This window comes from Myotis myotis, unplaced genomic scaffold (genome assembly GCF_014108235.1).
Source record: "Myotis myotis isolate mMyoMyo1 unplaced genomic scaffold, mMyoMyo1.p scaffold_m19_p_13, whole genome shotgun sequence".
NCBI classification, from domain to species: domain Eukaryota; kingdom Metazoa; phylum Chordata; class Mammalia; order Chiroptera; family Vespertilionidae; genus Myotis; species Myotis myotis.
The window spans coordinates 49,979,392-50,006,430 of NW_023416317.1; the positions used below are offsets into that span (position 1 = coordinate 49,979,392).

Consider the following 27,039-nt stretch of genomic DNA (forward strand, 5'->3'; position numbering starts at 1 on the left):
GACTTAAACTTTGGATGTCATCTAAGAACTTTTTGCCTAACCTGAGACCCCAAAGATTTTCTCCTCTGTCTTTTTCTAAATTTTATGGTTTTACATGTTACATTTAACTCCTTGATCCATTTGGAGTTAATGTTTGAATGAAGCGAAAGGTTTGGGTCAAGGGTGTTTGTTTACTGCCCACGGATATCTGTTGAAATAACAAATAGTCTTTAACGTGTTATGAGGTAGCCTCTTGTGCTCTTACAAAGAACGTATGCTGTGTGAACAATGACAGGCATTTTTCAGGGTAAGGAGACTTGTGGTTGCGGTTGCGGATGCGGATGTGCTGCTCAACTCCCTCTTCAAGGAAGGCCTTATCACCCCAGCTGCTGTGAGAGTTTCGGCGGAACAGCTTCCAGCCTTCAGTCCCTCACGAAGGTCATGCCCTTCAGAGGAAGGCTCACGTCTGGTCACAGATGCAGGTAGGGATATTAAGGATCAACTATTTCCACCCAAACTGGAATGATTCTGATGAGTCCGTTTCTCCTCCAGAGCTCTCTCTGCCCGAGGCGGGTGAGCCTGCATCACGGCTCAGCTTCTCCCTCCTTCCCACAGGTGTGGATCTCAAGAGAACATGAAACTCTGCTTTAGAGACCGCTTCCTGCGGATTTCAGACTGACACTCGTTTTCACTTTTACTGGATGATCCGCGTGACGTTTGGCTCAGGTTTTGAGATGGGTGGAAAGGTTATGACTTGATGGTTTTTCTACGACTGTTGTAGGAGTCAGTCACACCGGGATAACTCTCATGAGAAAGTGTGCTCCGACAGCACACCGCTGCAAAAGGAGAGTAAGCCGGAATGGAGGGAAAGGAGAGAGGCGCGTGGTCGGATGAGCACAGGCGTGCGCATAAGAGAGAGAGATCACAGTGAAACCGAGTGAGAGCTGCGTGATGCTGTCACCATAGTTTGTAGCGGTTCCAACACTAACCAGGAAGGTAGATGTGTGCGTGACTGTCCATACGTACAGCAGGACCAAATCTCCCCCTTCAACATGGGATAAGAAACCGGGTAGTCATGACCCTGCAGCCATCCCCACGCTTGTCCCAGCTCCCATGCTGATGTCCTCCCAACACCTTTCATGACTCCCTAGGAAAACCACACTTAGAGAAGAAAAACATAGGAGGGATTGTCCCATTTCAAGCTCAAATGCCGGTGGAGTTGGAGGCAGAAGAGGGAGAGGAAGGGAAGGGGCCAGAGAGGCCAGTGTTCAGTTTCTAGACATTGTCCCCGGGCCCCAGGAAGTCATAATTTGAGAAGTGAATTTTAACGGCGTCCCTTTTCTCTACCTTTCATTTGACTAGAATGGAAGAGTCCTGGATTTTTATTGTCAGTAGGATCAGTGTTTGTAAAAAGGATTTTTCCTACCATATTTCAGTTATTTTAACTTCTCTTTTTCTTCTGATAGTTTTGTTCTTTTCTGATCAGTTCATGCCGAAATAATAGGCTTTCTCATAGATCCGGAAAAGTGTTACCCTCCAAAATGTTGACATTGAAAATGTAAGGTGCCTTTCTGCGTTTGAACTTCCAAGAGCAAAATCTATCTGCATATCCATTATTTATGCAGGGGCAGGTTTATACAGTAGCAGAAAGTGTGTCCATACCCATAATTCCCTCTGACGTTAATGTTGCCTCACCATTTTGAAGATGCATCCTTCAGTTTAATTCAGCTTATTGAATATCCATTCTGTTTAGCCTGCACTTGTGGAAAACAAACAGCAATTGGTGTCTCAGCTCTGTTACATTTTCTGACAAGTGGAAAATATCTATTTGTGATGCAATACGTACTTGGTTTTAAGTAATTCAGCAAATTGGCTTATTTAGCTTTCGCTCTGCAGGGAACAATTTTCACCCATCATTGATTCCCCACTGAAATATGTTGTGATTGTTGATACCGGCAGCCGGAAGAACTTGGTGGTGGTTGGAGTGAATGAGGAGTTAGTGAAAACGCAGTTCACAGTGCAAAACTAGCCATGCTCATTTTGCTTACCTACGTGACTGGAGCCAGCCCTTGTCAGTTCATGACAGCCTAGTGTTAAATATTAAAGAACTTTGTGAGCTAGATGTTTGAAATTGAGGGTATTTACACCACAGAAATTGTCAAATTTTCAAATCAGGGTACTTTTTTGTTTGTTTGTTTATTTTTTGAGAGCTGGTTTACCAACACACCATTTCCTCCTCTACCTCAATGTAGGAGAGCTACAAAGGAGATGGCAGGCAAATAAATTAAGGTTTTTCAGGGAAAAGTGAATAAACACTAGTAAACTGAAAACACAAAGAATCGGAAGACAAAGATATAACTTTCTCTAAAACTACCCAGGTATAGGTAAGCACATTTAAGCCTTTGAGAGCTAGAGACTGGTTATTAGATGGAGCAAGTATGGTAATGACTCATGAAAGTGAGTTTCAAACAAGGCTTGTTTTCTTTTAAGTTGAAGTATACAGCACAAAGCATCATGGTTATCACAAAGTTAACACCCCCATAAGCACAATCCAGATGCCTGCAGCTGGAAGAACTTTATGAAGCAAACTTTCTGGGAGAAAAAGGCACACTCTAGGAGAAAATAATGGATGGGGCAATCCAGGCAGGCATGCAACAAAAGAGACGACTTGGAGCTCCATAGCAGTACTGAGCTTCAAGAATTTCAGTTGGCCCTAGCGGGGTGGCTCATTTGGTTAGCAGTGGTTCTCAACCTTCTGGCCCTTTAAATACAGTTCCTCATGTTGTGACCCCCAACCATAAAATTATTTTTGTTGCTACTTCATAACTGTAATGTTGCTACTGTTATGAATCGTAATGTAAATATTTAATATGCAGGATGGTCTTAGGCGACCCCTGTGAAAGGGTCGTTTGACCGCCAAAGGGGTCGCGACCCACAGGTTGAGAACCACTGGGTTAGACCATCTTCCCGATATGCCAAGGTTGCAGGTTCGATCCCTCATCAGGGCACATACAAGAATTGACCAATGAATGCTTAAATAAGTAGGACAACAAATTGATAACAAATCTCTCTCTCGTCAATACATTAAAAAATTTTTTTCAGTTGGACAGTGTAACCTCCTCTGGATTTTTCTTTTATTTTGATAGGTGCTGCAAATCAGTTTATTAAGACTTTTTTAGCTGTGCTGATGAATATACAGTTACTAGCTAAATTTATAACTTTTCTGCTTTGCCATGTGAAGGTGTTACTAGTGAAGTACCCTCCCTTCTTAGTGCTGTCTCTGATTTAATGTAATTTTTTCAGCTGCAAGTGGGCAAATTAGACTATTAACAGTTTCATAATTGTTGTGTAAGCAGTTAACTTTAAAATCAGATAGAAGAAAAGAGTTAAAAATAAAAGTACTGTCTATTATTTTTACATATGTATTTACCTTTACCCGTGATCTTTATTTCTTCATGTGAACCCAAGGTTCTTGCAAGTCTAGTGCTTTGTTTTATTTTTTCATTTCAGCTTGAATATTCTCTTTAGTATTTTTTGTAAGGTAGGTTGGCTAATGGTTAATAATTTCTGTTTTTGTTTATCTGGGAAAGTCTTAATTTCTTCTTCTTTATTAAAGGTAGTTTTGCTGGATATAAAATTCTTGGTTTAACAGTCTTTCTTTTAGTAATTTGGCTTTCATGGTTTCTGATGAGAAGTCAACTGCTAATCTTATTGAGGATCTTTTATACATGAGTTACTTCTCTCTTGCTTTTTCAAGATTCTCTCTTTGGCTTTTGATAATTTGATTCTGATGTGTCAAGATGTTGATCTCTTTGAGTTTGTTGTAATTGTAGCTCATTGAGTTACTTTGATGTGCAAATTAATGTTTTCATCAAATTTGTGACACCCAGTTGGTGTGGCTCAGTGGTTGAGCATCAACCTATGAACCAAGAGGTCACGGTTTGATTCCCAGTCAGGGCATATGCCTGGGTTGTGGGCTCAATCCTCAGTGCAGGGCATGCAGGAGGCAGCCAGTCAATGATTTTCTATCATCATTGATGTTTCAGTCTCTCTCTCCCTCTCCCTTCCTCTCTGAAATCAATAAAAAAAAACCCAAACAAACAAAAAAACAACCACTTTTTTTTTTAAGTGTGACATTTTGGCCATATCTTTAAAAATATTCTTTCTGCTCCTTTCTAGCCTCTCCTTCTGGGACTATGATTATGTGTATTTTGATATGATCGATATTTTTTCCACAGGTCTCATATTCTGTTTGTTTTTACTCATTCTGGTCCTCAAACTGGATAATCTCAATTAGCTGAATCTTCTTGACCAGTGCCAATATTATCGAGCCTATCTAGTGATTTTTAAACATTTTTAGTTATTGTACTTTTTGATTCCAGAAATTCTATTTGATTAAATCTGATAATTTCTATTTCTTTTTTGATATTTCCTATTGGATGATACTTTCTCATACTTTAATTCTTTAGACATGGCCTTTAAAAAAAAACTTTGAACACATTTGTAATACTTGGTTTAAATGTGTGGGGTTTTTTTTGTTTTGTTTTGTTTTAGTGAACCCAACATCAGAGCTTCCTCAGGCACAATTTCTATTGATTGCTTTTCCCTCCTCCCCCTTTTGTTCTGTGTATAGATTATATTTTCCTGTGTGGTTTTTGGGGAATGACAAATTTTTGGTTGAAACTTGAACATTTTATATAATATAACATGGCAACTCTGGAAATCTGATTCTTCCCTCCTTCCACAGGGTTTGCTATAGTTTTTGCTATTAACTGTTGTTGCTGATGCTGTTTGTTTCATGAATTTTCTGATGTAATTCTGTAACATTGTTATTCTTTGTCATATGTGGCCATTGAAGTGCCTGCTTGGTTACCTTAGTGGTAAGCTAATAATTGGGCATTGATTTCCTTATATTCCAGGATCCAATAAGTTTCCCCACCTTCCCTGAGGGTCTTTGTCTATGTGTTGGGGCAGGCACGTTGGTCTTAGTCTTCCTCATTACACAGCACCTCAATCTGAATCAGAGGTGAGAGATGCCCTGTGCATGCATGTCATATTCTAGATTTCCAGGAATCCCAGAGCTTTATAAAACCCCCAATTTGTATCTCATTTCCAGTGTTTTCTTTTAAGATTTTTGGTAAGCTCTAATGTTAGTTGTAAATAACATCAGGTAGCTTTAATGTTAAATAATTACTAGTGATTGATTGTACTTGACAAATCCCTTGAATTTGACTATTTTCAGGGTGAACTTGAGTTAAATAAAATAACAAGCCCAGAGGATGGACTTTTCATTGAGATGCCAGGCAGGTCAAATAATGACAGTTCCCACGGGACAGGGCTTTTGGGAAACGCAATCTTGTTCTTCCCCCTTTAGTGGCTGCTGAGCTGCTAGTTTTCATGGCTAATGTAGTTGGAAGGCTGTTGGTTTTCAAGGCCCCTGTGGAGCTGGGGAATGGGAAATGGGATTAAGGCACAGATCTCACATTTTCTTACTGTGACTCAGCTGTTTTTCTTGAATAAACACTCATTAGACTGTGGCAACCCTTTAGTTAATTTCCAGAATTTGAAAAAGAGATTTTGATAGTTTTTGCCAGTGTTCTGTTGCTTTCATGGGAGAATAGATTTTCAGAGGTTTTTACTCCAGCATGCCTAGAGTCAGAACACGTTATTATTCATTTTTTAAATTGAATTATTTGGGGTGACATTGGTTCATAAAACTGTACAGGTTTCAAGTGTACAACTCAGTAAAACATCATTTGCACACTGGATTATATATTCTTTTAAAAAAATCCTCACCTGTTTTTTATTTATTTTAGAGAGAAGAAGAGGAAGAAAGAGAAGAGAGAGAGAGAGAAAGAAAGAAAGAAAGAAAGAAAGAAAGAAAGAAAGAAAGAAAGAAAGAAAGAAAGAAAAAGAGAGAGAGAAACATCTATTGGTTGTTTCCCACATGCGCCCCAGGGATCAAACCCATCAACCTAGGTATGTGCCCTGAAGCAGAATTGAACCAGCAACCTTTTTGATATATGGGACAATGCTCCAACCAACTGAGCCACTGGCCAGGCCTGAATTATGCATTCTTGATACTTCACTTTTCAGCCTGATTCTCTAACCTTGAGGCAGGTTATAGTAGCCTAAATTCAAGAAAGGCAAGTGGGAGATGAGAAACTTTAGCTTCTACCAGGGAGCAGGAAGGAGGCAGCTTCACTGAGGCAGGAGCCACGTAGGCTGGCTTGGCTTGGCTTTAGCAGCAGGTGATATTGTATAAATAACTGCTTTGCATATGACTTTCCTCTTTTGTAACATGGGGATAATGTTGACCTCACAGATTATTCACTGTAAGGATTAAATACATTACCTCATGCAATCGAGGGAAGACACAGTGTAAACTAAAAAGCAATAAATATTCTTTCCCAATCCACTAGACACATAGTAGTCACTAAATAAATGTTGTTAAATGAAGAAATAGCAAGAGCGCATGACTCCTAATTAGCACAGTGATTGATCAAGGTCATGGGAGCTGGAGCTCAGACAGCCTGAGTTAAAATCCCACCTCAGTCACCTACTAGCTATGTGACTTTGGGGGATTAATTACTATTACTGTTGCCTACTTACTTTTATTTTGCTCAAATCTTGGGTGTGCTGTGGTCTCCCACTCTTTCACCACCCTGCTTACGGCCACCTATGATAGTTTTGTGTTCGGTGCCTGAGGGAGGGTCAAGTAATTTGCCCCCTATACATGTATTCAGCGAGCATGTCAGGTGTTCTAAGATTCAGCACAGTGTTTCCCTAAGGAGCTATGGCTTCTGTCCCTTGACTTATATGGGAATTCATGGGGAAAGACAGGAGCAGGTACAATAAGCATATATAGTTTGACAGGTATAAGGTCAAATTTTGTATTTATGTAAATAAAATATAGAACTGTATTTAGTAGGATCCTAAAGGATGGCGAGATCCTAGGGGCTGGCATGGATAAGGGAAGGCCTCCTGGGGGTGACAGGCTTCAGCCTAGCTCTGAAGAGTAAATAGAGGCTGAGTCCCCAGAAAGAGGAGATGCAGGGGCCCTACAGTGAGGGGGGCACAATAGCAGGAGTAGAGGTGCAGCTGAAGGCCTTTCATGGTAGTGGAAGTGGTTGTTGAGGCCACATCCATGCTAATCACTGTTCATGTACGAAGCCTGTTTAATCCCGATATAAATCGGTGCGTTTTAAGCTATTATTATTCCCAATTGCAAGTGAAGAACCTGAGACCCAGGAAAGTTAAGTCTGTGCATATGAGCCTCACACTGCTGGTGACTGCATCAGAGCTTGAAATTCTGTCTCCTTCTAGAGCCCCAGGAAACATGGCTGAAAATAATGTGGAATTAGTAGCGGGGTTTGGATACTTTAACTACAGAGTAGTCTTGTCTCCTGGACTGGACTCAACAGTTGAAGGAATGATGCTCTAATGGCAGAATTCTAGACATCGACTGCTGGGAGGTGAAAGAGGATTTTCTCCTTTGGGAAGGGAGAGAGCTTCCCCTTTTCCCCACTTTTACAGCAAACCAGCCTGCGTCTTCCAGATGTTGTACCCCCAGGGTGACTCTGCAGTACTTGGAAGGAAGGGTTTTGTGTGACCACTACCAGCTTCCCCTTTCAGGGTTGAAGTAACCCCTGGAAGTAAACACTCATCCTGGTCCATACTGGAAACCTCTTAACTCCGCATGTCCATGACTCTTCAACATTCTCTTAGGCCTGCAGTTCCCTCCCTGTGAAACATGGAGGCTGGGTTAGATGACTTCTAAGGCCCCTTCCTCCTTAACACTGTTGTATTAATCCTTTATCTCAAAGGCAGATTCGGCATCGGAGTGACATCTACTATAGGGTTGGAGCAATAAAAGGAGCAGGGCAGGTAACAGGCAGGAGTGCATGCTGTCTGCTCTCTCCCCGTCCCCATTGCCCCTGCTCCAAATGAAGACGGAAGTGTCCCTCTTACAAACACGGGACATAGAACTTTTGTTTTTACATCACGGTATAGTGAGACAGTTAAAAACTTATTCCCAAGGTTTGTATTTACTGAAACAAAGCTGTTATAACTTTGAACATGACTCAGCAGTTGAACAATAAACGTTCCTTGGAAGTTTCCCACTGATCAATGAGGCAACTAATAACAAACAGGGGCACTTAAATAATGATGCTACAGACCTTTAAAAGCTGAGTACAGAAATATCAGAGTAAAGACATATACTCAGGAAGTAGCACCCGGGGCCTGGCTCTGTGAGGATAGGGAATTTTGTGTTTTAACTGACCAGACTGGAGCCTGCACATGCTCGTGTCTGACTTCAATGCAATCACCCAGAGAAAATACCAGCTCACGACATTTAAGGAATGCTTTAGTGGAATCGTCTTCAGAGGCAGAGAACACAATCTTTTTTTTTTTAATTTCTTTATTGATTAAGGTATTACATATGTGTCCTCATCCCCCCATTACTCCCCCAACTCCCCCCACACTCATGCCCTCACCCCCCTTGTTGTCTGTGTCCATTGGTTAGGCTTATATGCACGCATACAAGTCCTTTGGTTGATCTCTCCCTCTTACCCCCAAGAACACAATCTTTGATGTCCAGTTCAACCTTAAACCTTTGAGGATGGGCTTGATTTGTGAAACCAATCATGAATTAAACCAGAGCCTTGCGTATGGAATAAGGAAGATAATAAAGAGAAATAATACCCCTCTGGACTTCATCTGGAGATGGTGGAGTAGACCCCCATCACCTACCTTTCTGCAGATAGATTGCTATGTTTTTGTGATCTGTTGGTATCAGTCATGCTCTAAGGCCAAAGTCGCCTGAGAGAAAGGATTTAGGAGGCCGTTTTAACAGCAGTGGCGTTGGTGGGGCTGAGGAAGCAGCTGATCAGGAGGATACTGGATCTGGAGGGGTCCCTGGCGGACAGTGCCCATACACTGTTGTGAACATTGTTTCTCTCTATTCCGAAGCACCAGGGAGCAATTTCTGCCCCACAGTAGAGTAAAAATGTCTAGTTGTGGATCTCATTTCCACCCAGGTGTTTGTTCCTTAGTCTCGGTGTCCTGCATTATATCAAGTTAATGTCTAAAAATGAATCAAATGGGCTTTTGCATAAATGGTGGTTGGACAAATAGAAAAGTCACTTGGAAACCTCACATTGAAATAAACTCCTAACAGATCAGAGATCCAAGTGTAAAACATAAAACCAAATAACTATGCATGGGTACTACGCTAAAGTTGTGGGTTCGATCCCTGGTCAGGCCATATACAAGAATCAATCAGTGAACACATAAATAAATGGAACAGCAAATCTCTCTCTCTCTCTCTCTCTCTCAAAATCAATAAATTAAAAAAATAAAATAAATGTGTCTTTTCTAGATCTGTCCACTGAAAGAACCTAGAACCAATGCTACTCTAGTGGGAGTGAGCACTCCTTGCCCCCAGATCTTGGATTCTAAATATCATTTCTCACCAATAAAGAGAATGTCCTTATTCTTAGGAGATGGGTGTTGAAATATTTAGTGATGAAATGGTGTGAGTGTACCATTTATTTTCAAATGCTTCAGTTGTGTGTGCTTGTGGGTTGGTGGGTGGGTGGATGAGTGATAAGGATCTAACTCTTGCACCAAGTAATCCCCTTTCCTGCACCTGACATAATCTCCGAAGAACTAGCTCCACCTGCCCACACTTGGTAGCGCACATGGCCTCCATTCTGAAGATGAACCAAAGCCCGGAGGAACACTCATAAAAAGATCAAAATTACTAAATTGCATGTCCCCGATGCTTAGAGATCCTAAAAATAGATAATGCCACGTGTGCTCCAATTTTCTGCTTAAAGCTCCTTACATCCTTTCAATTCAGATATTTAAAATAGAGCACCTGGGACTTCAGCCTTACTAGTCAAATGCATTGATTGAAATACCACTTCCTGGTGCTTTCGTTTGTGTGTTTTGTTTTGTGGGTTTTTTGTTTTTTTGGGGGTTTTTTTTGGCTGTGATAGGTGAGAGCTTTCATTAGAAGTTACTGGCTTTGACGCAGCTTGGAATCGGGAAATACGGATTCTCACTGAGGCTCTATAACTAACTTGGAATGTCGCTTTGGACATGTCACATCCCCTTTAGGGATCTTAAGTTTTCAACTGCCAAATATAGGGATTGGACATGATTATTTTACACTGTAAGTTTCTGTGATTTTGAGTTTTCTCCAAATAGAGTTTTGCATCTAAGAATAACAGGAGTGGAGAGAGAGAGAAAGAGAGAGAGGAGTGAGGCTTTATTGGGATATGAAGTGACACCTGGCGTAGGATAATTTTTTTCCAGATAATTTTTTGACATCAATCTTGTGTCACATTCTTTAAGCATGCTAGAATGGATAAGGGTGACAAATGGTTCTTCAAGTATAAGAACAATATTTGGTATATGATTTTATTTTTAATTATCCTTAATTCCAACAATTATTTTCTTTTCAATCTAGAAGAAAAAGGATGGGTTCTGAGTGGTTCTATGGCAGGCAGTTAGACCGATAAGAGCAGAGCAAGAACATGGGACAGGCACAGAGAAGGTCACCAGGGCAGAAAGCCCCAGGTGTCTAGCAAGGGGCAAAACTGGGAAAACAAGGATCTTTCCTCACCCCCCACCCGGGGCAAACTTTCCTCCCCGAGCCTATTGCTGGTCCTGTAGCTTAGACCCCCTGACCTTTCATATTGCTGGTCATGCAGTTTGAATCCTCCCCTGACCTTTCCTCCCCTGGTATGCTGCTAGCCATGCAGGTTAGACACCCTTAGAAGAGAATGAACAAGGGGGCCAGAAAGTAGCCCTTAAGGGTTATAGGGCACCAGAAACACCAGAAACACCAGAAAAGATACGATCAGACCAGCCCCCTGAGTCCAAGGGAGAGGGCTGTTCCCTCCTCAATTCTTGTCATGCTCATGGGAAAGAATTCAAACAGCAGCATTGTAGTTAATTGATGAAGGAAGCAAAGCAACCCATTTATTAAAGAAGTAAATCAGACAAATCTATCAAAATACACTGGCATACAGCACCGGTGGGCACTCCCTGTGGCTGCAGCTCATGTGGTAGCCTGTACAGCTATGCCGGAGTTGGCCGAGGATGTGTAACACACCTCAGATGTTGGTTGAATATGCTCCCATGCATATTAAATAACCTACCATGGCAGGACAATTGAAAAAGAGTAAATCTTCTGTTTGCTCGCTTGACTGGGGATAGACAATCAACCGTGACCATCTATCGAAAAGTGTTAGAATACAAATGCACCAAGCATGAAATCCTATTGAAAGCCACTTCATTCTCCTGATTATTCATTACGGTTGCTCAGAGTCTGACAGACCTTCAAGGTCATTATTGTGAACATTACTTATTGTAATGTGGCAATGGAAAGTGTATTCTAAGAGAGTTCTGTTTAGTAGAAGTCTGCACGCACAAGAAGCCACCATTTTATTTGGGTGTGTGTGAATCCACCCTTCTGCTATGTGGTGTCAAAACAAGAATGTTGGAAGCAAACCTTCCAGAGTCGTCTTTGGTGCCTGGGTTGTGGGTGCCTGCTCTCCATAAACTCCTGTGCAAAGAGGCCTGGAAGGAGAGGGCTGCGCTGATTGGGGTGTTGGTGAGGGAGAAGTGTTGTGTTTGTTTGGAATTGGTTGAGTGGAGCGCTTCAAGAAAACTTTTCACAGTATAAGTTGGAGGCACACTTTTCAACCATTTCTTCCTCACCCCCTCAAAACATACGACCAGGAGTGAGAGGTACTATGAAATATAAACCCATTGAATATAAATGTATCTAATGAGTGTTATGTTTAAACTAGGGGCCCAGTGCACGAATTCATGCACCTTGAAAGGACCTGTGGGCCACAAGGCTGTGGTGGGCACAGGGGCGGGTCTCGGCCCATCCTGCCTGCCCCTTCCGCCACGGCCCCTGGTCCCTTGTCTGCTCAGCCCCGCTCCCGCCACCGCCACTCCCACATGCTGATGCTGGCCCCAGTCACACCCTCTGACAATGAGGAGCAATTGGGGCCGGTGCCAGCAGTGGGTGCGAGTGGCGGCTGCTGCCCTGATCGCCCCTCAGGAGCAGGGGGAGGTGGAGAAGCCCTCAGGAGTGATGGGGCCTGCACCAGGCACTGGCAGCAGGTGTGAGTGCCCAGTGGGACCAAGGCGCACAGGAGCAAAGAATTTTCAGTAACCACCAGTGACTTGCCCCGATGACAGCAGCTAGCTGTCCCCCACTCAACTGCTCCATCCTGCCACGGTGGTCAGCACACGTCATAGCGACTGGTTCAGTTGTTCCATTGTCCTGCCGTTCGGTCTATTTGCATATTAAGGTTACATATATATATATGTAACCTTAATATGTTCTTCATATTAAGCAAAGTGTTGTAATGTGGTTCATTTTGAAGTGACTGTCCAGAAACACTGTTTTCAGTACCCCCATCCTGGCTACCCCAACATACATGTCTATAGCCCCAACTCTCAGGACTCCGGTTACTCAGGCTAAGGGCACTCCTATGGGTTTAACTGACTGTGTTGAGTAAATACTGCTGGAGAAATTCTCTGTCATCCAAACAAGCTCAATGTACTAACGTGTTAGAATCTAGTTTCTGGAAAAGCAGAATTGTCTGTATTCCCATCACAAACGGATTCCTTACCTTATTTTAGATGTGTGGCATTAGGATCTATGTCTTAAGCATCAGTTCTAGGAATGCAGTATAAATTCCCAGAAAGGTATGGATGGGAGTGCTTGGTGCATGTGGGAAAGCTTGCTGAGTCATCTGATTCCTGAGCTTGTTGTACTGAGGTGGCTTAAAATGTTAGGTTCTTTGACCTTCTCTTCAAAAGGTGGAGCTGAATTCCCCTCCCCTTGATTGGGGGCTGGACTTAGTGATTTGCTTCTAACAAGTAAAACAAAGCAGAAATGATGGTATGTGACGTTAGGGATTAGACCATCAGAAGGTATTACAGCTTCCTGCCTGCTCTCTTTCCTATCCTTCCCTCTGCTGGACGCCGGCTGCCATGTCAGGAGGACGTGTAAGCAGTCCTATGAAGAAGTCTGCGTGTAAGGAACTGAGGCCTCCTGCCAACAGCCAGGTGAGCGAGCCGCCTTGGATGAGGGTGCACGGCCCTGCTGACATCTTGACAGCACTCGCAGGAGAGATCCTGAATCAGAGCCACCCTGCTAAGCCACTTCCGCATTCCTGACTCTTAGAAGCTGGGTGAGATAGAAAATCTTTGTTGTTTTAAGTTGCTGTGTCTGGGGGTAACTTGTTAAATAGCACCTACCGGGTGGTACTGTTGCTCAGCTACATACACCGTCAAGAGAACTGTCTCACCCGCAGAGGCCGTATAACTCCCCCCAGTGCACTCTGGGCATTGGGCCCTTGGTTTCACCATGGTTTCACACTGAGTGCCAGGCAGCTGCTCTCTGGATACTTGTGAGTTAAGTACTTTTACCCTTTAACGTCACACTTCAATTTTAATAGATGTTTTATTTTTCAGAAATACTAAGGTCAGAAAAAAGATCTGTCACCACATCCCATCCATATCCCATTGAACTGACTGAGTAGCCAATATTATGTGCATTTATTGTTTTGGTTTTGAGAGTTAAAAATCCCATTCAGGTCACAAATGCTTTAATAGGAAATTCAAATTTTCAGGGCCTTGCAGGATTCAGCACTAACATTTGACATGAATGGTAGACACCAGGGCTCAGGGGCTCAAGTTAGATTCAGAATGTTTTGCTTGCCGTGAAGGAAGGAAGTAGATGCCAGCAATAAGGTGTCCTAAATGATGCATGAGTTGTCACATGGCAGTTCTGTACGCTGGTCTCACGTGGGACCAAAGAAGATCCCCAGGAAAACCATTATTGGCAGCAGCACCACATTTGAAGCCCTGGCCATGAATGATTCCTCCTTCACTCCCTTCCTCATGCCCTTCTGCTCTTTGTTTCTCCAGCACATGCTTTGTGTTTCTGCCTCTGAACATTTGTGCATGTCTTTCTTCCTTCTGAATGCCTGTCTGCTCCCCATCCCCCCCCCCCCCCCCCATCTTACACCTGTCCACAGGACCACATCCTCTCCTTTCCTCAAGGGCAGCACTTGGATGTCACATTTGCCATCCATCCCCCCAGCAGTCCCTTCTAGCTCCAAGTAATTTATCCCTCCTCTGGTCTCCTGTAGTACATTGATTTGTTTCCTGCTCTAATTATTTATGTTATAATTGTGTATGTAGATGCCTTGCTCTCCTAAACATGTGTGAGCTCAGCGAGTGGTCACCAGTGAGTTGGTCCTTTATTCCAGCAAATAAAGGAATGCAGGAATTTTGAAAGTCACTGGATGAAACAAACATGGTTTTGGTTTTAGATTTTTCATCTGTCTTCATTTCGACTGTGTCTACTGGGTGAGGATGTGTAGAGTAGATAAGAATTTCAGATCAAGGAAAGATGAGTATATACATCCCCCCAGCCTGTTCGTGTGTGTGTGTGTGTGTGTGTGTGTGTGTGTGTGTGTGTGTATAGATAGATGATAAATAGATAGATAGATAGATACAAAAATCTCCAGGAAATTCAAAATAAGCTGGTTTCCTTTGGGGAGAAAAACGGAGTGGTTTGGGGATAGGAAGAGAGACCTAGTCTCTTGTAGCTTTTAAGTGGCTGTGTTACTTATTTAACTTTTTAAAATTGGAAGACACGTGACAAGGAAATCTAGTTATCATTTGTCCTCTTATAAAGTCTGTGTAACTCTGAAGGTCTGCGACCTATGTGGACTGTAGAATATGCTTCTGTTGGGAAGGCTCAGTTGTGCTGACAGCAAGGCTACTCCTAATTGTTGGGAGATAATTCTATGTGGGCCTTTTGTGTGTAAGCACATCTACTGAGTAAAGGCACTGACATCATTGTTCTAAACCAGTGATGGCGAACCTATGACACGTGTGTCAGAGGTGACACGCGAACTCATTTTTTTGGTTGATTTTTCTTTGTTAAATGGCATTTGAATATATAAAATAAATATCAAAAATATAAATCTTTGTTTTACTATGGTTGCAAATATCAAAAACTTTCTATATGTGACACGGCACCAGAGTTAAGTTAGGGTTTTTCAAAATGCTGACATGCCGAGCTCAAAAGGTTCGCCATCACTGTTCTAAACTATCTATTGAAGGATATTTGCATAGCAAATAGCCTTGATGATAGAGCTAGTTTCTCCCTATGGAACAGAGGTCAGATTTGTTTCCTGTGTATGATGATATCTCCCTCAAAAGTAAGGTTGAACAGGCTTGCTAACAGCTCCTTTAAGAGACCAGGGTTACCTAAACTCAGAGATTCTTAGCTACGATGCAAACCCAGTGAGTATGCAGAATCCACCTGGGCTGTTCCACATTACCCCCCTTGGAACTTGGGGGCAAGGGGAGCTGAGGCAACATGGAACTCACACCAACAGCTATGAAGTGAGTAATAAAGTCTTCTGTCTTGACCCAGGAGTTTCCTGTTTTCTTTCAGCATCCATGAAATTGTGAGATTAATTTGTTAGCTCACAAATATGGTAAAATGTTATACCCTCTGTATTTCTTGACACTAATGATATAGATTGAGATAGTTGGAGATACCCATCTTAATCAAAATCTAATATTTAGGATGAGCAGTTCTCCTCAGGTGAGCAGTTTCATAGAGAAATTCTATTATTTCAGTGGCTTTATTCCAGGAATGTATTAGATACACAGAAGACACAGGAAAGACCCATTAGCCATTTAGCCTGTTCCCTGCTAAGATAAGAAATTGAAATAACACTGGGAGCTAAATTGTGTCCTTGGTTGCTTGGCAGATGTCACATGGTCATTGCTCTAGGTTACAGGTTTCCAGTCAAACACAGCAGAAATAAAAGCACACTTTCCCCAGAATATTCAAAATACTTACATGACCTATCGGCTACTTTAGCCAATAGTGTTTGTATTCAATACGGGGAGGATGGAAATAATTTACATATTTCTTTCTAGAAGGATGAGATAGGTCTTTTAATATATGAAAGACACAGGAATGCCGGTAAGGTAGATGGCAGGGTGGGAGGAGAGCAGCTATTAAACAGGATGGTCAGAAAGGACCTCAATGAGAAGGTGGGAGTCGATTCCTTTGAGGAAGGGGAGGAGGAAAAACCATCTCCATAATCAACAAAGCTTTGTAGGCCGAGGGTTTAGCCAGGGCAAAGGCCCGAGGTGGCAGGTGGGAGGGTGACAGGTGAGTTCTAGGAGGAGCAGGGAGACCAATGTGCCTGGGGTGGAGAAAAAGGGCGTGTAAAGGGTTTTTCTGAGACGTAAGGGATGATGATGGGGCTGGGAGACCCTACCACTGTAAGGAATTTGGCGTTATTGGATGTGAGGTTTAATAATAATAATATGAATTTGGGGTTTCACCACCTGAAAGTGAGTTACAACTAAAATGATACTTGAAAGCGACAAGAAAATTGGATTCTGGACCTTAAGCGATGGAAAAAGAGGAAAATGTGAAGTACTACCGGCTCTAAGTACAATAGCCCAGGAGGCCTCGCCCCTTTCGTTGTGGTCCCGCCCCCTCGGAGTGACAGCCCAGCGAGGCCTCGCCTGTCTTGCCGTAGTCCCGCCCCCACTCAGAGTGACAGGCCAGAAGACACGCCTCTCCCCTTCCCGGCTCCGCTACCACTCCACGTGACAGGCCAAGTAGGCCAACCCGGTCCTCTCCTGGAGCGACACGCACTAGGCCCCGCCTCCCACCATGGTCCCGCCCCCCGCCGGCGCGTAATCGCGTCTAGGCCCCGCCCCGCAGGCCCCGCCCCGCCCCGCCTCCCGGTCTCCCCGGCACTCGGCCCGCCCCCAAAGACGTGGAGCGCCGCTGCGGCCGGTGAGTGGGGGAGGGAACCTCGGACCCCCTCGCCCTCGGCGGGCCAGCGCCCCAATCCAAACCCGGGACGCCTCCTGGGACGCCTCCTGGGACTCCTCCCGACCGCCGCCCTTCCTCCCAGGGACCTCCCCGAGCTGGCGGTCCCGGGAATGGGGCAGTGGGCTGGGGGTGTCCAGGTGGGGAGAGGGAGGCGTGAAGGTATTGGGGGGGAGTGGCTGTCGCAGATAGGGGGAGGGGATAGGAGTCTGGGCGTGGAGGGTTGAGGAATGGAGTGGAAGAGAGGCGGTGAGGCCGAAATCTGGGGTGGCGAGCTAAGGATGGGGGTTCCTCGGGGAGGGAGGCTCAGAACGTTGGGGAAGGTGGTCGTGAGTCGGGTGGAGGAGTCAGCGAATCATGGGAAGGACCAGCTCGCAGAGGCCCGCGATGTACGTTTCCCCTGGCAATCTGGGGTGCAGGGAGTCTCAGGAAGGGTGTGGCGGGGGCGGGCTGGCGGGCTGATCGGGTTTCCAGGCGTCTGACTGGGGCACATCGTACGGTTTGAATAGTAGGTGCAAGTGAGGGGCAGTGCCGCGGACACACGAGAAATATGGACGGAACGGGGTCCTCCTCCGGCGGCTCTCATTCTCCCGGTGCCTGCGCAGAGCAGCACTCGTGGGCGCTGCCTTCTGTAAAACCCTGTTTGAGCAGATGAGACAATGGATGGAGGTCCGGGATTTTAAAAGTGTAGTTGAGGTTTATTCAGTCTCATCAGCAGTTGTATCACATTGGCTTAAGTCCTGCGGAGTTGTAATTATAAAAAAATCTGATCCTACCGCTGAAAGAATCTTAGAATTGCCATGAAGAATGACATTTAAAAGATCTAAAATGTAAAGGTATAGAAAAGGCCTGGTAAATTGGAGAGTGTGTGCCCTTAAAAAAACAGTGAAATTTGTTTTTCATTATAAAAAACTTGGAAGATAGAGGAAAAGTATAAGGACGAAAATGAAAAGCCCATTAAAATATTGGTGCAATTCTTCTCAATTCTTTTTTTTTTCGGTATTTTTTTGTGTATTTAAATGTATCTATTACTGAATTGGGATTATATTATCTGTTACTTGATAATTATTTTGTTTTTTCCTCACCATTTTCCCGGATCATTCAAAATGCTCTTTACGAATTCTTTTAAATGGTTGTGTAACACTTAGTTGGCCGTATGAATTCATTCTTTTATCACATACCAGAGTTTCAACTGTGGGCCAGCTCATGTGCTTGGAGGTGAGATTCAGGGTTGCCCCAGATTTTCAGACATTATCCAGCCCAAATGACCAAAATCTCGGTAGTAATGACAGTAGACAGAAAGTGTGAGTGAGAGGAGGACATAGTCTTGTCTTGCCTCACTGGTCACACTCCCGGCAAGACTCAGTTGGGTGACTAAGCCTTCTGACTGTGCAGCGTGCAGTGAGGCCTGGGCCCCTGTGGCCAGGCTGTCTTCAGAGTGCCCTGTCTCATGTCCAACTTCCTGCTGGTCGAGGTTCCCACATACGTTCCTCGGGGAATGGGCCTCACCAGCCGCCCTACACCGTGGGTGTCACTGAGAAACCTAGTGAGGGTGGGTGTGTGCAGTGCTGAATGGCCACTCCCCTACCTGCCCATTTCCTGCATAACTGAGAGGCGGCTGCCCTACATCCCAAGGAGGGAGTGTCCCACCGTTTCAGAGGATGCCGCTGGGTTGTCTCTGGGGGAGTCCCGTCCCCCTTGTAGCCCTGGCCACTAAGACGACAGCGTTCCTCCCCAGGAAGCCCTCTCGTCCTCCCGCTCCATCAGCGTGGCCCTTCATTTTTCTCTCACGGACCTGTTCCCTTCTGCTTCATGATCGAGTGGTTTTGTCATTTTATTTCACGCTTCTCCTTGGGTCTGGAACAAGTTGATTCCTAAAGACAGCCTTGTGCATTCTCTTATTGGCCTTTGAATTTATGATAATTCCACTTATTCTCCCCCCCCCCCCCTTTTACCCAGACTCAGGAAGAGAGTAAAGGGCCCACTGTTATTTTTTTGTTCATTGATAAAATATGCAGCTACACGCTCTATCCCCCCCACCCCCCATACACACACATGGTTGAACTCGCAGTGGGTTTCTTTTCATGTGTTTCAATCCCCATGGTCAGGATTCACCTCTGTAGTCAAGTGATTCCAGTGGCTAATGTAAAAGACACATAAATCAGTAATCCAGTTCCTTTGTAGAGCTCTCTCCGGCCCTGTGTGTCGTTGTACACATGATAAAGAAGAACAGAATTTGGGGTGGCTATCTGCTGAGCCTGTGCCCCGAGGCCTGTGTGGAACCTGTCACTCCATGCTGTAGTCATTCCTGGCTGCCGTCCTGGCTGACAGTCTGGATAAAAGGGGGGCGTTGGCTATGGTAGTGGAAAGCATTCTCCCTCCAGTGCCCAAGACGTCTGCATATGTTGAATATGCTTGTTTAGATCAGCCCTAACTGAAACCATGAGGCCTTTTCCTGTACCCACCCTTAGAGCCCTGATGTGCCCCCATCTGGTATGTTGGTCCCATGTACTCCTCTGGTATGCATAATGCTGGTGAACAAGCTCCCATTAAGACCCTCTGGTAAAAGTAGATTGCAGAACTCAGCTTAGACCAATGCTGCCACGAGGCTTCTTATTTCCATCATCTAGCACTTGATACTCACATCACTGGGGAGAAGTGGGATTAGAGCTGGCCTGGATGCCACTGGCCAGCGAACTGCAGAGTACAAGTCTGCCTTGCCTGTATCCCGTGCATGCCCAACACATGCCCAAGGAGAGGGCATCCCCAGGGGTGTTACTGTACAGTGACAATTTTCCTGAGCAGAAGGCACAGGAAGTAGTGCTCAGGGTTGCAGGGACAGGAAAAAGAGAGCACAGGTGGTGTAAGAGGATTCCTGCCCTCTTAGGTAACCCAGACAGTCAGTACACTGTGGCCCAATGAATGGCACATATTATCTCTGTCATCAATGTGTGAAAAGGCCTGATTGTTTGTAACTGAGTTCTCTTTATCTTTCAATCTCTGCAAATCTGAGAAGGGAAAAGTATTTCGTTGTTACTTTTGCATTTCTTTTATTAGTAAATTTGAATATCCTTTTAAATGTGTGTCGGCCACTTATATTTCTTCTTTTGTGACTTGTGATTTCAGTGTTTTTGAAATTTTTGGTGAATTTGTTAGAACTCTTCGTATATCACGTATTGTGATACTTTTGTCTGTAATGTACTGAAAATCTTACTAAGGTTGTGCCTCTGTAGTAAACATAGGGTGCATATAGTCTTTCAAATTATATTCTTTTGAATTAGTACATCTAGGATATGTTGTTTTTATATTATGTACTAGAGGCCCAGTACACGAATTTGTGCATGGGTGGGGTCCGGCCGGCCCACCCCCAAGGGGGAGGCTGATTGGGGGTGGGGCTGGCTGAAGGGAGGGGCCGCAGGCAGTTGGCCTGGCCCTGCCCCCTGGTCGAACTCCTGGTCAAGGGGACAATTTTCATAATAGTCTTTTATTATATAGGATATGTATATGTATATACACATTGTAGGAGAAAAACTATGTCATGCCTAACTTCTCAATTTATTTGCCAAATGTTGCATTTCCAGTTTAATATATATCCTCATAAGTATATCTAGCACTTATGGACCATTTCTCTTTCTCTCTCTCCTTCTGGGCTGGAGTTTGAACATTAGACACAATTAAAATGCTCTAATGGAAAAAGAATGTTCCTTGAGGAATAAAAGGGAGATTATATCTCAAATGAGAATAAATCAATGAGCAAATATTTATTATGAGTTTGTAAATAGCGCTCATATATACGTCTAAAACTGAAACCTGCTTTTCATGTCTCAGAAAGATTGTTTTATGACCCGGCAATTATGAGGTAGGCCTTTTATTACCTGCCAGTGCATACTTGGTAGAAAACTTTGACCTTTGATGCCATCTACATATGCCCTGCTGAGCAATTTATTGTTCCCTTCGCCTAACCAGTCTTCTCATCGTTGCTCTTTGTTCATGCACAGTTATTCTTTCCATGCCTCCAGTTAGGAACCCTGGAGCCATCCATTTATCTTTCCAAGTTGTAGGTTGTCTAGTTCTCTTCCTTCCTTCCCAGAAAGTTTGTTCCCCTCCTCAGGAGGCCCCTCCACCCTGGGTTATTGCTGAGGTACTTAGCCCAGGTGTCAGGATGATTGGATGCACACATGCTTCTGCTATTAGACTGGGATCTCCTCAAAAGCAAGATGGAGACCTTATTTATTTTGTACTTTCCAGACTATCACAGCTTGATTCACAGTATGCACGTGATTAATGTTGATTGTGTTTGATATTTTCATTTAAAAGATGATGATGCTTATCTCATAGTCTACTGGTAGATTAACATGTTCCCCCAATATTTTTTAAATGAAAGATTCCAAAAGTTCAGGGGAGTTGAAAGAATACCAGGAAGATCACCCATATTCTTCTTCCCTAAGTTTACCTATTGGGAATCATATCACTCTGACACCTAGCTAGTTCTCTGCTCAGAAACCGACAGTGACTCCTACTGGCCATTGGGTCAGATGTAAATGATAGCATTAAGAATTCTTAAGTGGCTGCAGTCATTTTGTTCTACACTGTCCTGAGTCTCACTTTATTGATTTATACGCGTTATTCCCTGTGTAGCACAGCTTCTCCCTTTGCTTGATCCAAAACTTTGACACACGAAGTGTTCTGAGTTCCATAGCTCTAACTGCCAGCTGTATAAATCCTGGCTATATCATTAGCTGCTTGGAGGTGAGTATTAGGTCCTATTTTGATCTGGTTTCCTTCATAGAGCCTAGTGTGCTGACTTTTGATTTGGTTGGTATCTTTAATAGTATTCCTGATATATTTGTAGTATAATTTGAAAATAACATTGATTTATAATACCTGTGTTGCCCCAAACAAAACTGATGCTCTGTTAGAGAAAAAAAACAAAGCTTATAAGTCCAAGCTAGACAACCTGGATCTCTTTGATCAGCTTGCTGCAAGATTTCCTCCAAAGAGAGGGAAGATGTTCGTTCTATGGTGTGGATCACTCCTTTTGTGATTGTTCTAGAAAACTGATTTATACTTGTCCTTTGGAGTCATTAAAACTTACACCACGTTCAGAGTTAGAATAAGTAAGTCTAAAGTCTGAAGATCGCCCCCTGAGAATCACTGGGTCAGAGAGATTCATATGAGAAATATTCTACAGAGAGGCCGATAGGCCTTAGTGACTAATAGCATTTGTGGGTCTCCAGTTGACTCTTATTTTTCAAGCTTGGTAACAGAGGTAAAGGTAACAGAGAAAGCTGATGCTGGGAGATCAACTCTATACCACAACATGAAATTGGACTGTGTCAGTTCCCTTCTCATAACAAATGAGTGACACCCAGCATATATTGGACAAAGCCCAGTTCCTTTGTAATCATGGGCCCTTGTTAGTTACCAGCTCATTCCCATCCTCCCTCCACCCTTCACATAGATAATGCACCTTCTCTGAGCTTGTGGCTAGTTTTTATTATTTTATTTTCTGTTAAAAATATTTATTGAATGAATGAACTTTTAAAAAATTATTTTTATTGATTTTTTTAGAGAGGAAGGGAGAGGGATAGAGAGAAACATCGATCAGCTGCCTCTTGCAGCACCCAGCCCACAACCTGGGCATGTGTCCTGACTGGGAATTGAACCGGTGATCTCTTGGTGCATAGGTTAGTGCTCAACCACTGAGCCACACTGGTGGACTATTTTCCATTATTATTTTGTAGGGTAATACAGCTTTCTCTACTTAGAATGCCTTCCATTGTCTGTATGGCAAACTCCTATTCATTCTTCTAAGTCCTGCTCTGCTGTCGCGTCCTTTGTAAATAGTTTCTAACTCCTCTTGTGTGAGAGCACATTTTATACTGTTACTTTTCTGTTACCGGAATGTCTTCCCTATTGTATTCTGAGTTGCTTACGGAAATGGATGGTGTTACCTCATCTTTGTAGAGGGGCCGGCTCACATGTGTGCTTGAACCATTGGTTAAGCCGGTCATATAACCTGTCTGGATCATGAGACATTTTGCTTTATCTTATAAGTCAGAATTAGGTGTAACTAAGAGAAAATGCAGATACAATTTATATGTTTCTCTTTCCCATTATATCTCACGTGTGCCTTTTATTTTATTTTAATTTTCAGCAAGTTTGTCAAAGATGAAAGTGACCTTATCAGCTCTGGATACTTTCGAGAGTTCCTTCACGCCTTTGGTAGTCATAGAGCTTGCTCAGGATGTCAAAGATGAAACCAAGGAATGGCTGAAAAACAGAATTACCATGAGGAAGAAAGATGGAGGTGAGTAAAAGAAATATTACTCAGACTTACTCATGCTCAGTGACTAAAAATTTTTTTCAAGTGTGTTTTATAGTTTTTTATAGATATATTTCTAAAATTAATGTCTGTTTCTTTGGTCTTTATTATCTCAGAGAGGAAGGGAGAGGGAGAGAGGGAGAGAGAAACTCAATGATGAGAGAGAATCATTGATCAGCTGCCTCCTTCACGCCCCACACTGGGGACCCAAACCTGCAACCCGGGCATGCGCCCTGACCAGGAATTGAACTATGACCTCCTGGTTAATGGGTTGATGCTCAACCACTGAGCCACGTTGACTGGGCTTAATATCTACTCTTAACATTTGGAAACCTACTGAAGACAACTATCATTAAACTTAATCAAATGTAGACATTTATGGGAAAAATCATTGGAAATTATTGATGTACCTATTGGGAATCAGTCACACAATCTGTTATAGTTCAATGTAATTGTGTAACATTTGAGGCATTTTTACTGGGATATTTTATTTCAAATTAATTTTCTTAAATTTTGACCTGTTATTTTTATATTAGAAACTATATCCTTATCCTTTATAGTTAGTGCAAATTTATGCATAGAACTAATAAATATTGAATTCTTGTCTCATATTTATTTCTAGTTTGAATAACTGCAAGCCACATATTGCATTTTCCAGCTTTGACTGTTATTTCAAAAAGCTATAAAGAACCTGCCATCTCCAACTTACTTATATTTCCTATTTATTTGGAAAATGGATTTAAATTGTTAATATAATTTATTTTCTTTCTACTAAACTAGAGACATAATATTTATTTAGAAAATTTTCATCTTTGAAACTGTTATGTTTGTCTCTTTCTAAGATTGTGCCCACCTTTTGTTTTCAAAGGTGCCCAGCTGTTGTTCAGACCGTTGTTAAATAAATATGAGAAAGAAACAGTGGAAAACCAGAACTTATATCTTGTTGGTGCCTCCAATATCAGATTGTTACTGGGGGCAGAAGCAGTGGGATTGGTAAAGGAGTGCAATGATAACACCATGAGAGCCTTCACCTATGGAACCCGACACAACTTTAAAGGATTTGATGGTGAGTCCCGGGACGGTTTCTATCAGAATTAATTTATCAAAGAGAAGTTTTTGATGAATAGATCAGGGGTCAGCAAACTTTTTTAGCGAAGGGCATATAGAAATATTTGAGACTGTGCGGGTCATACAAATCACAATTGTTCAACACTGCCATTGTAAAGCAAAAGCAATATGAGGAGCTTTATATTTTGTTAAATTTACCACTTTCCTATTTTGCTTACTCCTTATGCTAGTTATTTATTGTTTGTATCATTATTTCCACAACCCCAGGTTATTTGAATACTATTAACTTTATTTTGGCTATTACTGAGAAAATAACTGGAAATTTTTGTTTTATTTTAGATAACAATGATGATTTTCTCACAATGGCAGAACGCCAATTCATTATCAAACATGAACTTGAAAATCTTAGAGCCAGAGATGAAAAAATGATCCCTGGTTATCCCCAGGCAAAGCTATATCCAGGAAAATCTTTATGTAAGTGATTGTCTCAACCAGCTTCATGAATACATGTTCTAATGCAATTGCTTTTTCTTCACAGACATAAATAACACATTACAGGAGCTTTATTTCTTTCCCTCTTACTGAGAAACGTACACAACTTTACAATCACTTATTTTTTCATGAACGTATCTTTTGCCTTTACAGATTCATTATGTTGCATGTATTATTATTTTTATTATATTTTTAATTGAATTTATTGGGGTGACATTGGTTAATATATTATATTGCACGTTTTCGATCAATATATTTGTTCTACATGGTTTGTATTTCTTATTATCAAGGTCTCACAGCATTCAGTTAGCGTAAAGCTGAGTGTGAATACCTGGACATATTACTGTTAAAATGAGCAAAGTTTCCTTTATGCCCAAGCACTGTCCTATAATGAAATGCTGTGGAGGAATGAAAACGGACACCTGGTCTTTTCCTGGAGCTCTCTCTCCACCTCCTCTCATCTCCCTGGTATGAGCACAAGCAAACACAGAAAGGTTAGGAAGAATCACAAGGTGACAAGACCTGAATGAAAGCTGACATTAGGTAATTCCATTTGAATGAGATGCTGGTTCGCAGAATGCAAGTGTTGACTACAACGCGTAATTCCGTTTGCCTCAAACCCAGATAGTGGCAAAGCCCCAGAGCATTTTTGCTGCCTCAAATACACTTTAAACATGTGAGCTTCTGTGTCCCCTAGTCTGGCTAGAAAGTTTAATATACTTTCTAGACTTTAATGCTGTTTTATTATTACTAAAGTATTATTAAAGCATCAATACATTTAACACTACCTTTCAGTCTTCACCCAGGAGGATAGATGCCCAAGAAGCAGTCCGTATTTAAATTTTCTCAGTTGTCACCAAATATGCAGGGTGTCCTCCCAAGATGTATACATACACATTGAATAAGTATAAAGGCACTGCCTTTATTCAATGTGTGTGTATGCATTTTTGGGGGGACACCCTATATTTTGGGGGGACACCCTATATTTTGGGGGGACACCCTATATTTTAGAGCTGGTTTGTCAAAGCATGATCCAATCATAGATCACTTGTTGTGTTTGGTTGGCATATCTCTTAAGTCTCTCTCTCTCTTTCTCATTATGTGAACTTGAGAAGAATGTGTCTTGGTTCTTTATTGCCTGACTTGCATGTGAACTGGATTTTGTCGTCTTCCTGTCTGAGTAATGCTGTTAACATGCGTCGTGCTGCTTTTCCTCACTCTCCTTGTTGACCTGAGTGGCTTTTAGGAGCTCTCAGGAAATTTGAATGTTGGTCCTCATCATTCTTGATTGTCTACATTTCCAGGTGTCTGCATATGTCTTGATATTGATTATTTTGTGGTCGTTTTTGTTAGACCTGTGTTCTTTTAATAGAGAGATGAGAGATTAGCATGATTTCAGAAAAATTTTCTTCATCCGTGAAGAGTTCTTTGGTTGTATTTGCTCTGTTCTCATCTTTAGGTAAAAACTTTCTTGCAGGAAAGATGAGGCTTTTGTAAACAAGGGCCTTCCCTTCCCCTTCCTCCCTGCCCCCCTCCCTCACTTCCTCTATTTCTTTTTTTTTTATATATATATATTTTTTTATTGATTTTTTTACAGAGAGGAAGGGAGAGGGATAGAGAGTTAGACACATCGATGAGAGAGAAACATCAATCAGCTGCCTCCTGCACACCCCCCACCAGGGATGTGCCCGCAACCAAGGTACATGCCCTTGACCGGAATCGAACCTGGGACCCTTCAGTCCTCAGGCCGACGCTCCATCCACTGAGCCAAATGGGTCAGGGCTCTTTTTTTATAGTAAATATAAAAACAATAAAATCATTTAAATCATGGTCATTTGAAAAACTTTTATACCACCTGAGATAAGAATAATATTAAGTTGCCAAGTCTGTATTTTAAAGTTCTGTATTATTCTCTACTAGAGGCCCGGTGCACAAAAATTTGTGCACTCGGCGGGGGGGGGGAGGGGGGTCCCTCAGCCTGGCCTGTGCCCTCTCGCAGTCTGGGACCCCTCGGGAGATAACAACCTGCTGGCTTAGGCCTGCTCCCGGGTGGCAGAGGGCAGGCCCAATCCCTAGGTGCAGCCCCTGGTCGGGCTCAGAGCAGGGCCGATTGGGGAGTTGGGGCGCTGCCCCCTGTCACACACGGAGCCGCAGGGTGATCAGGGGGTTTGGGCGCTGCCCCCTGTCACGCTGATCCCGGTGCTGGGAGGCATATTACCCTTTTACTATATAGGGTAGAGGCCTGGTGCATGGGTGGGGC

The 27,039-nt window shown here is 42.9% G+C and overlaps 1 protein-coding gene across 5 annotated transcripts in view; it reads left to right on the forward strand.

Moving 5' to 3' along the window:
• The first annotated feature begins 313 nt into the window (after window positions 1-313).
• Window positions 314-27,039, forward strand: part of ANO10 (anoctamin 10) — a 109,507-nt gene continuing 82,781 nt past the window's right edge. The window contains exons 1-4 of one of the 5 annotated variants that reach the window (XM_036333140.1): window positions 314-461; window positions 23,052-23,204; window positions 24,088-24,285; window positions 24,627-24,761. In XM_036333140.1, the coding sequence (XP_036189033.1) occupies window positions 23,066-23,204; window positions 24,088-24,285; window positions 24,627-24,761 (472 nt within the window). In that variant the 5' untranslated portion in view covers window positions 314-461; window positions 23,052-23,065. Of the gene's footprint in view, window positions 462-16,799; window positions 16,859-17,035; window positions 17,057-17,120; window positions 17,144-17,260; window positions 17,284-23,051; window positions 23,205-24,087; window positions 24,286-24,626; window positions 24,762-27,039 lie in introns of those variants that run through there. The other 4 variants (XM_036333138.1, XM_036333136.1, XM_036333137.1 and 1 more) reach the window with 4 other exon arrangements.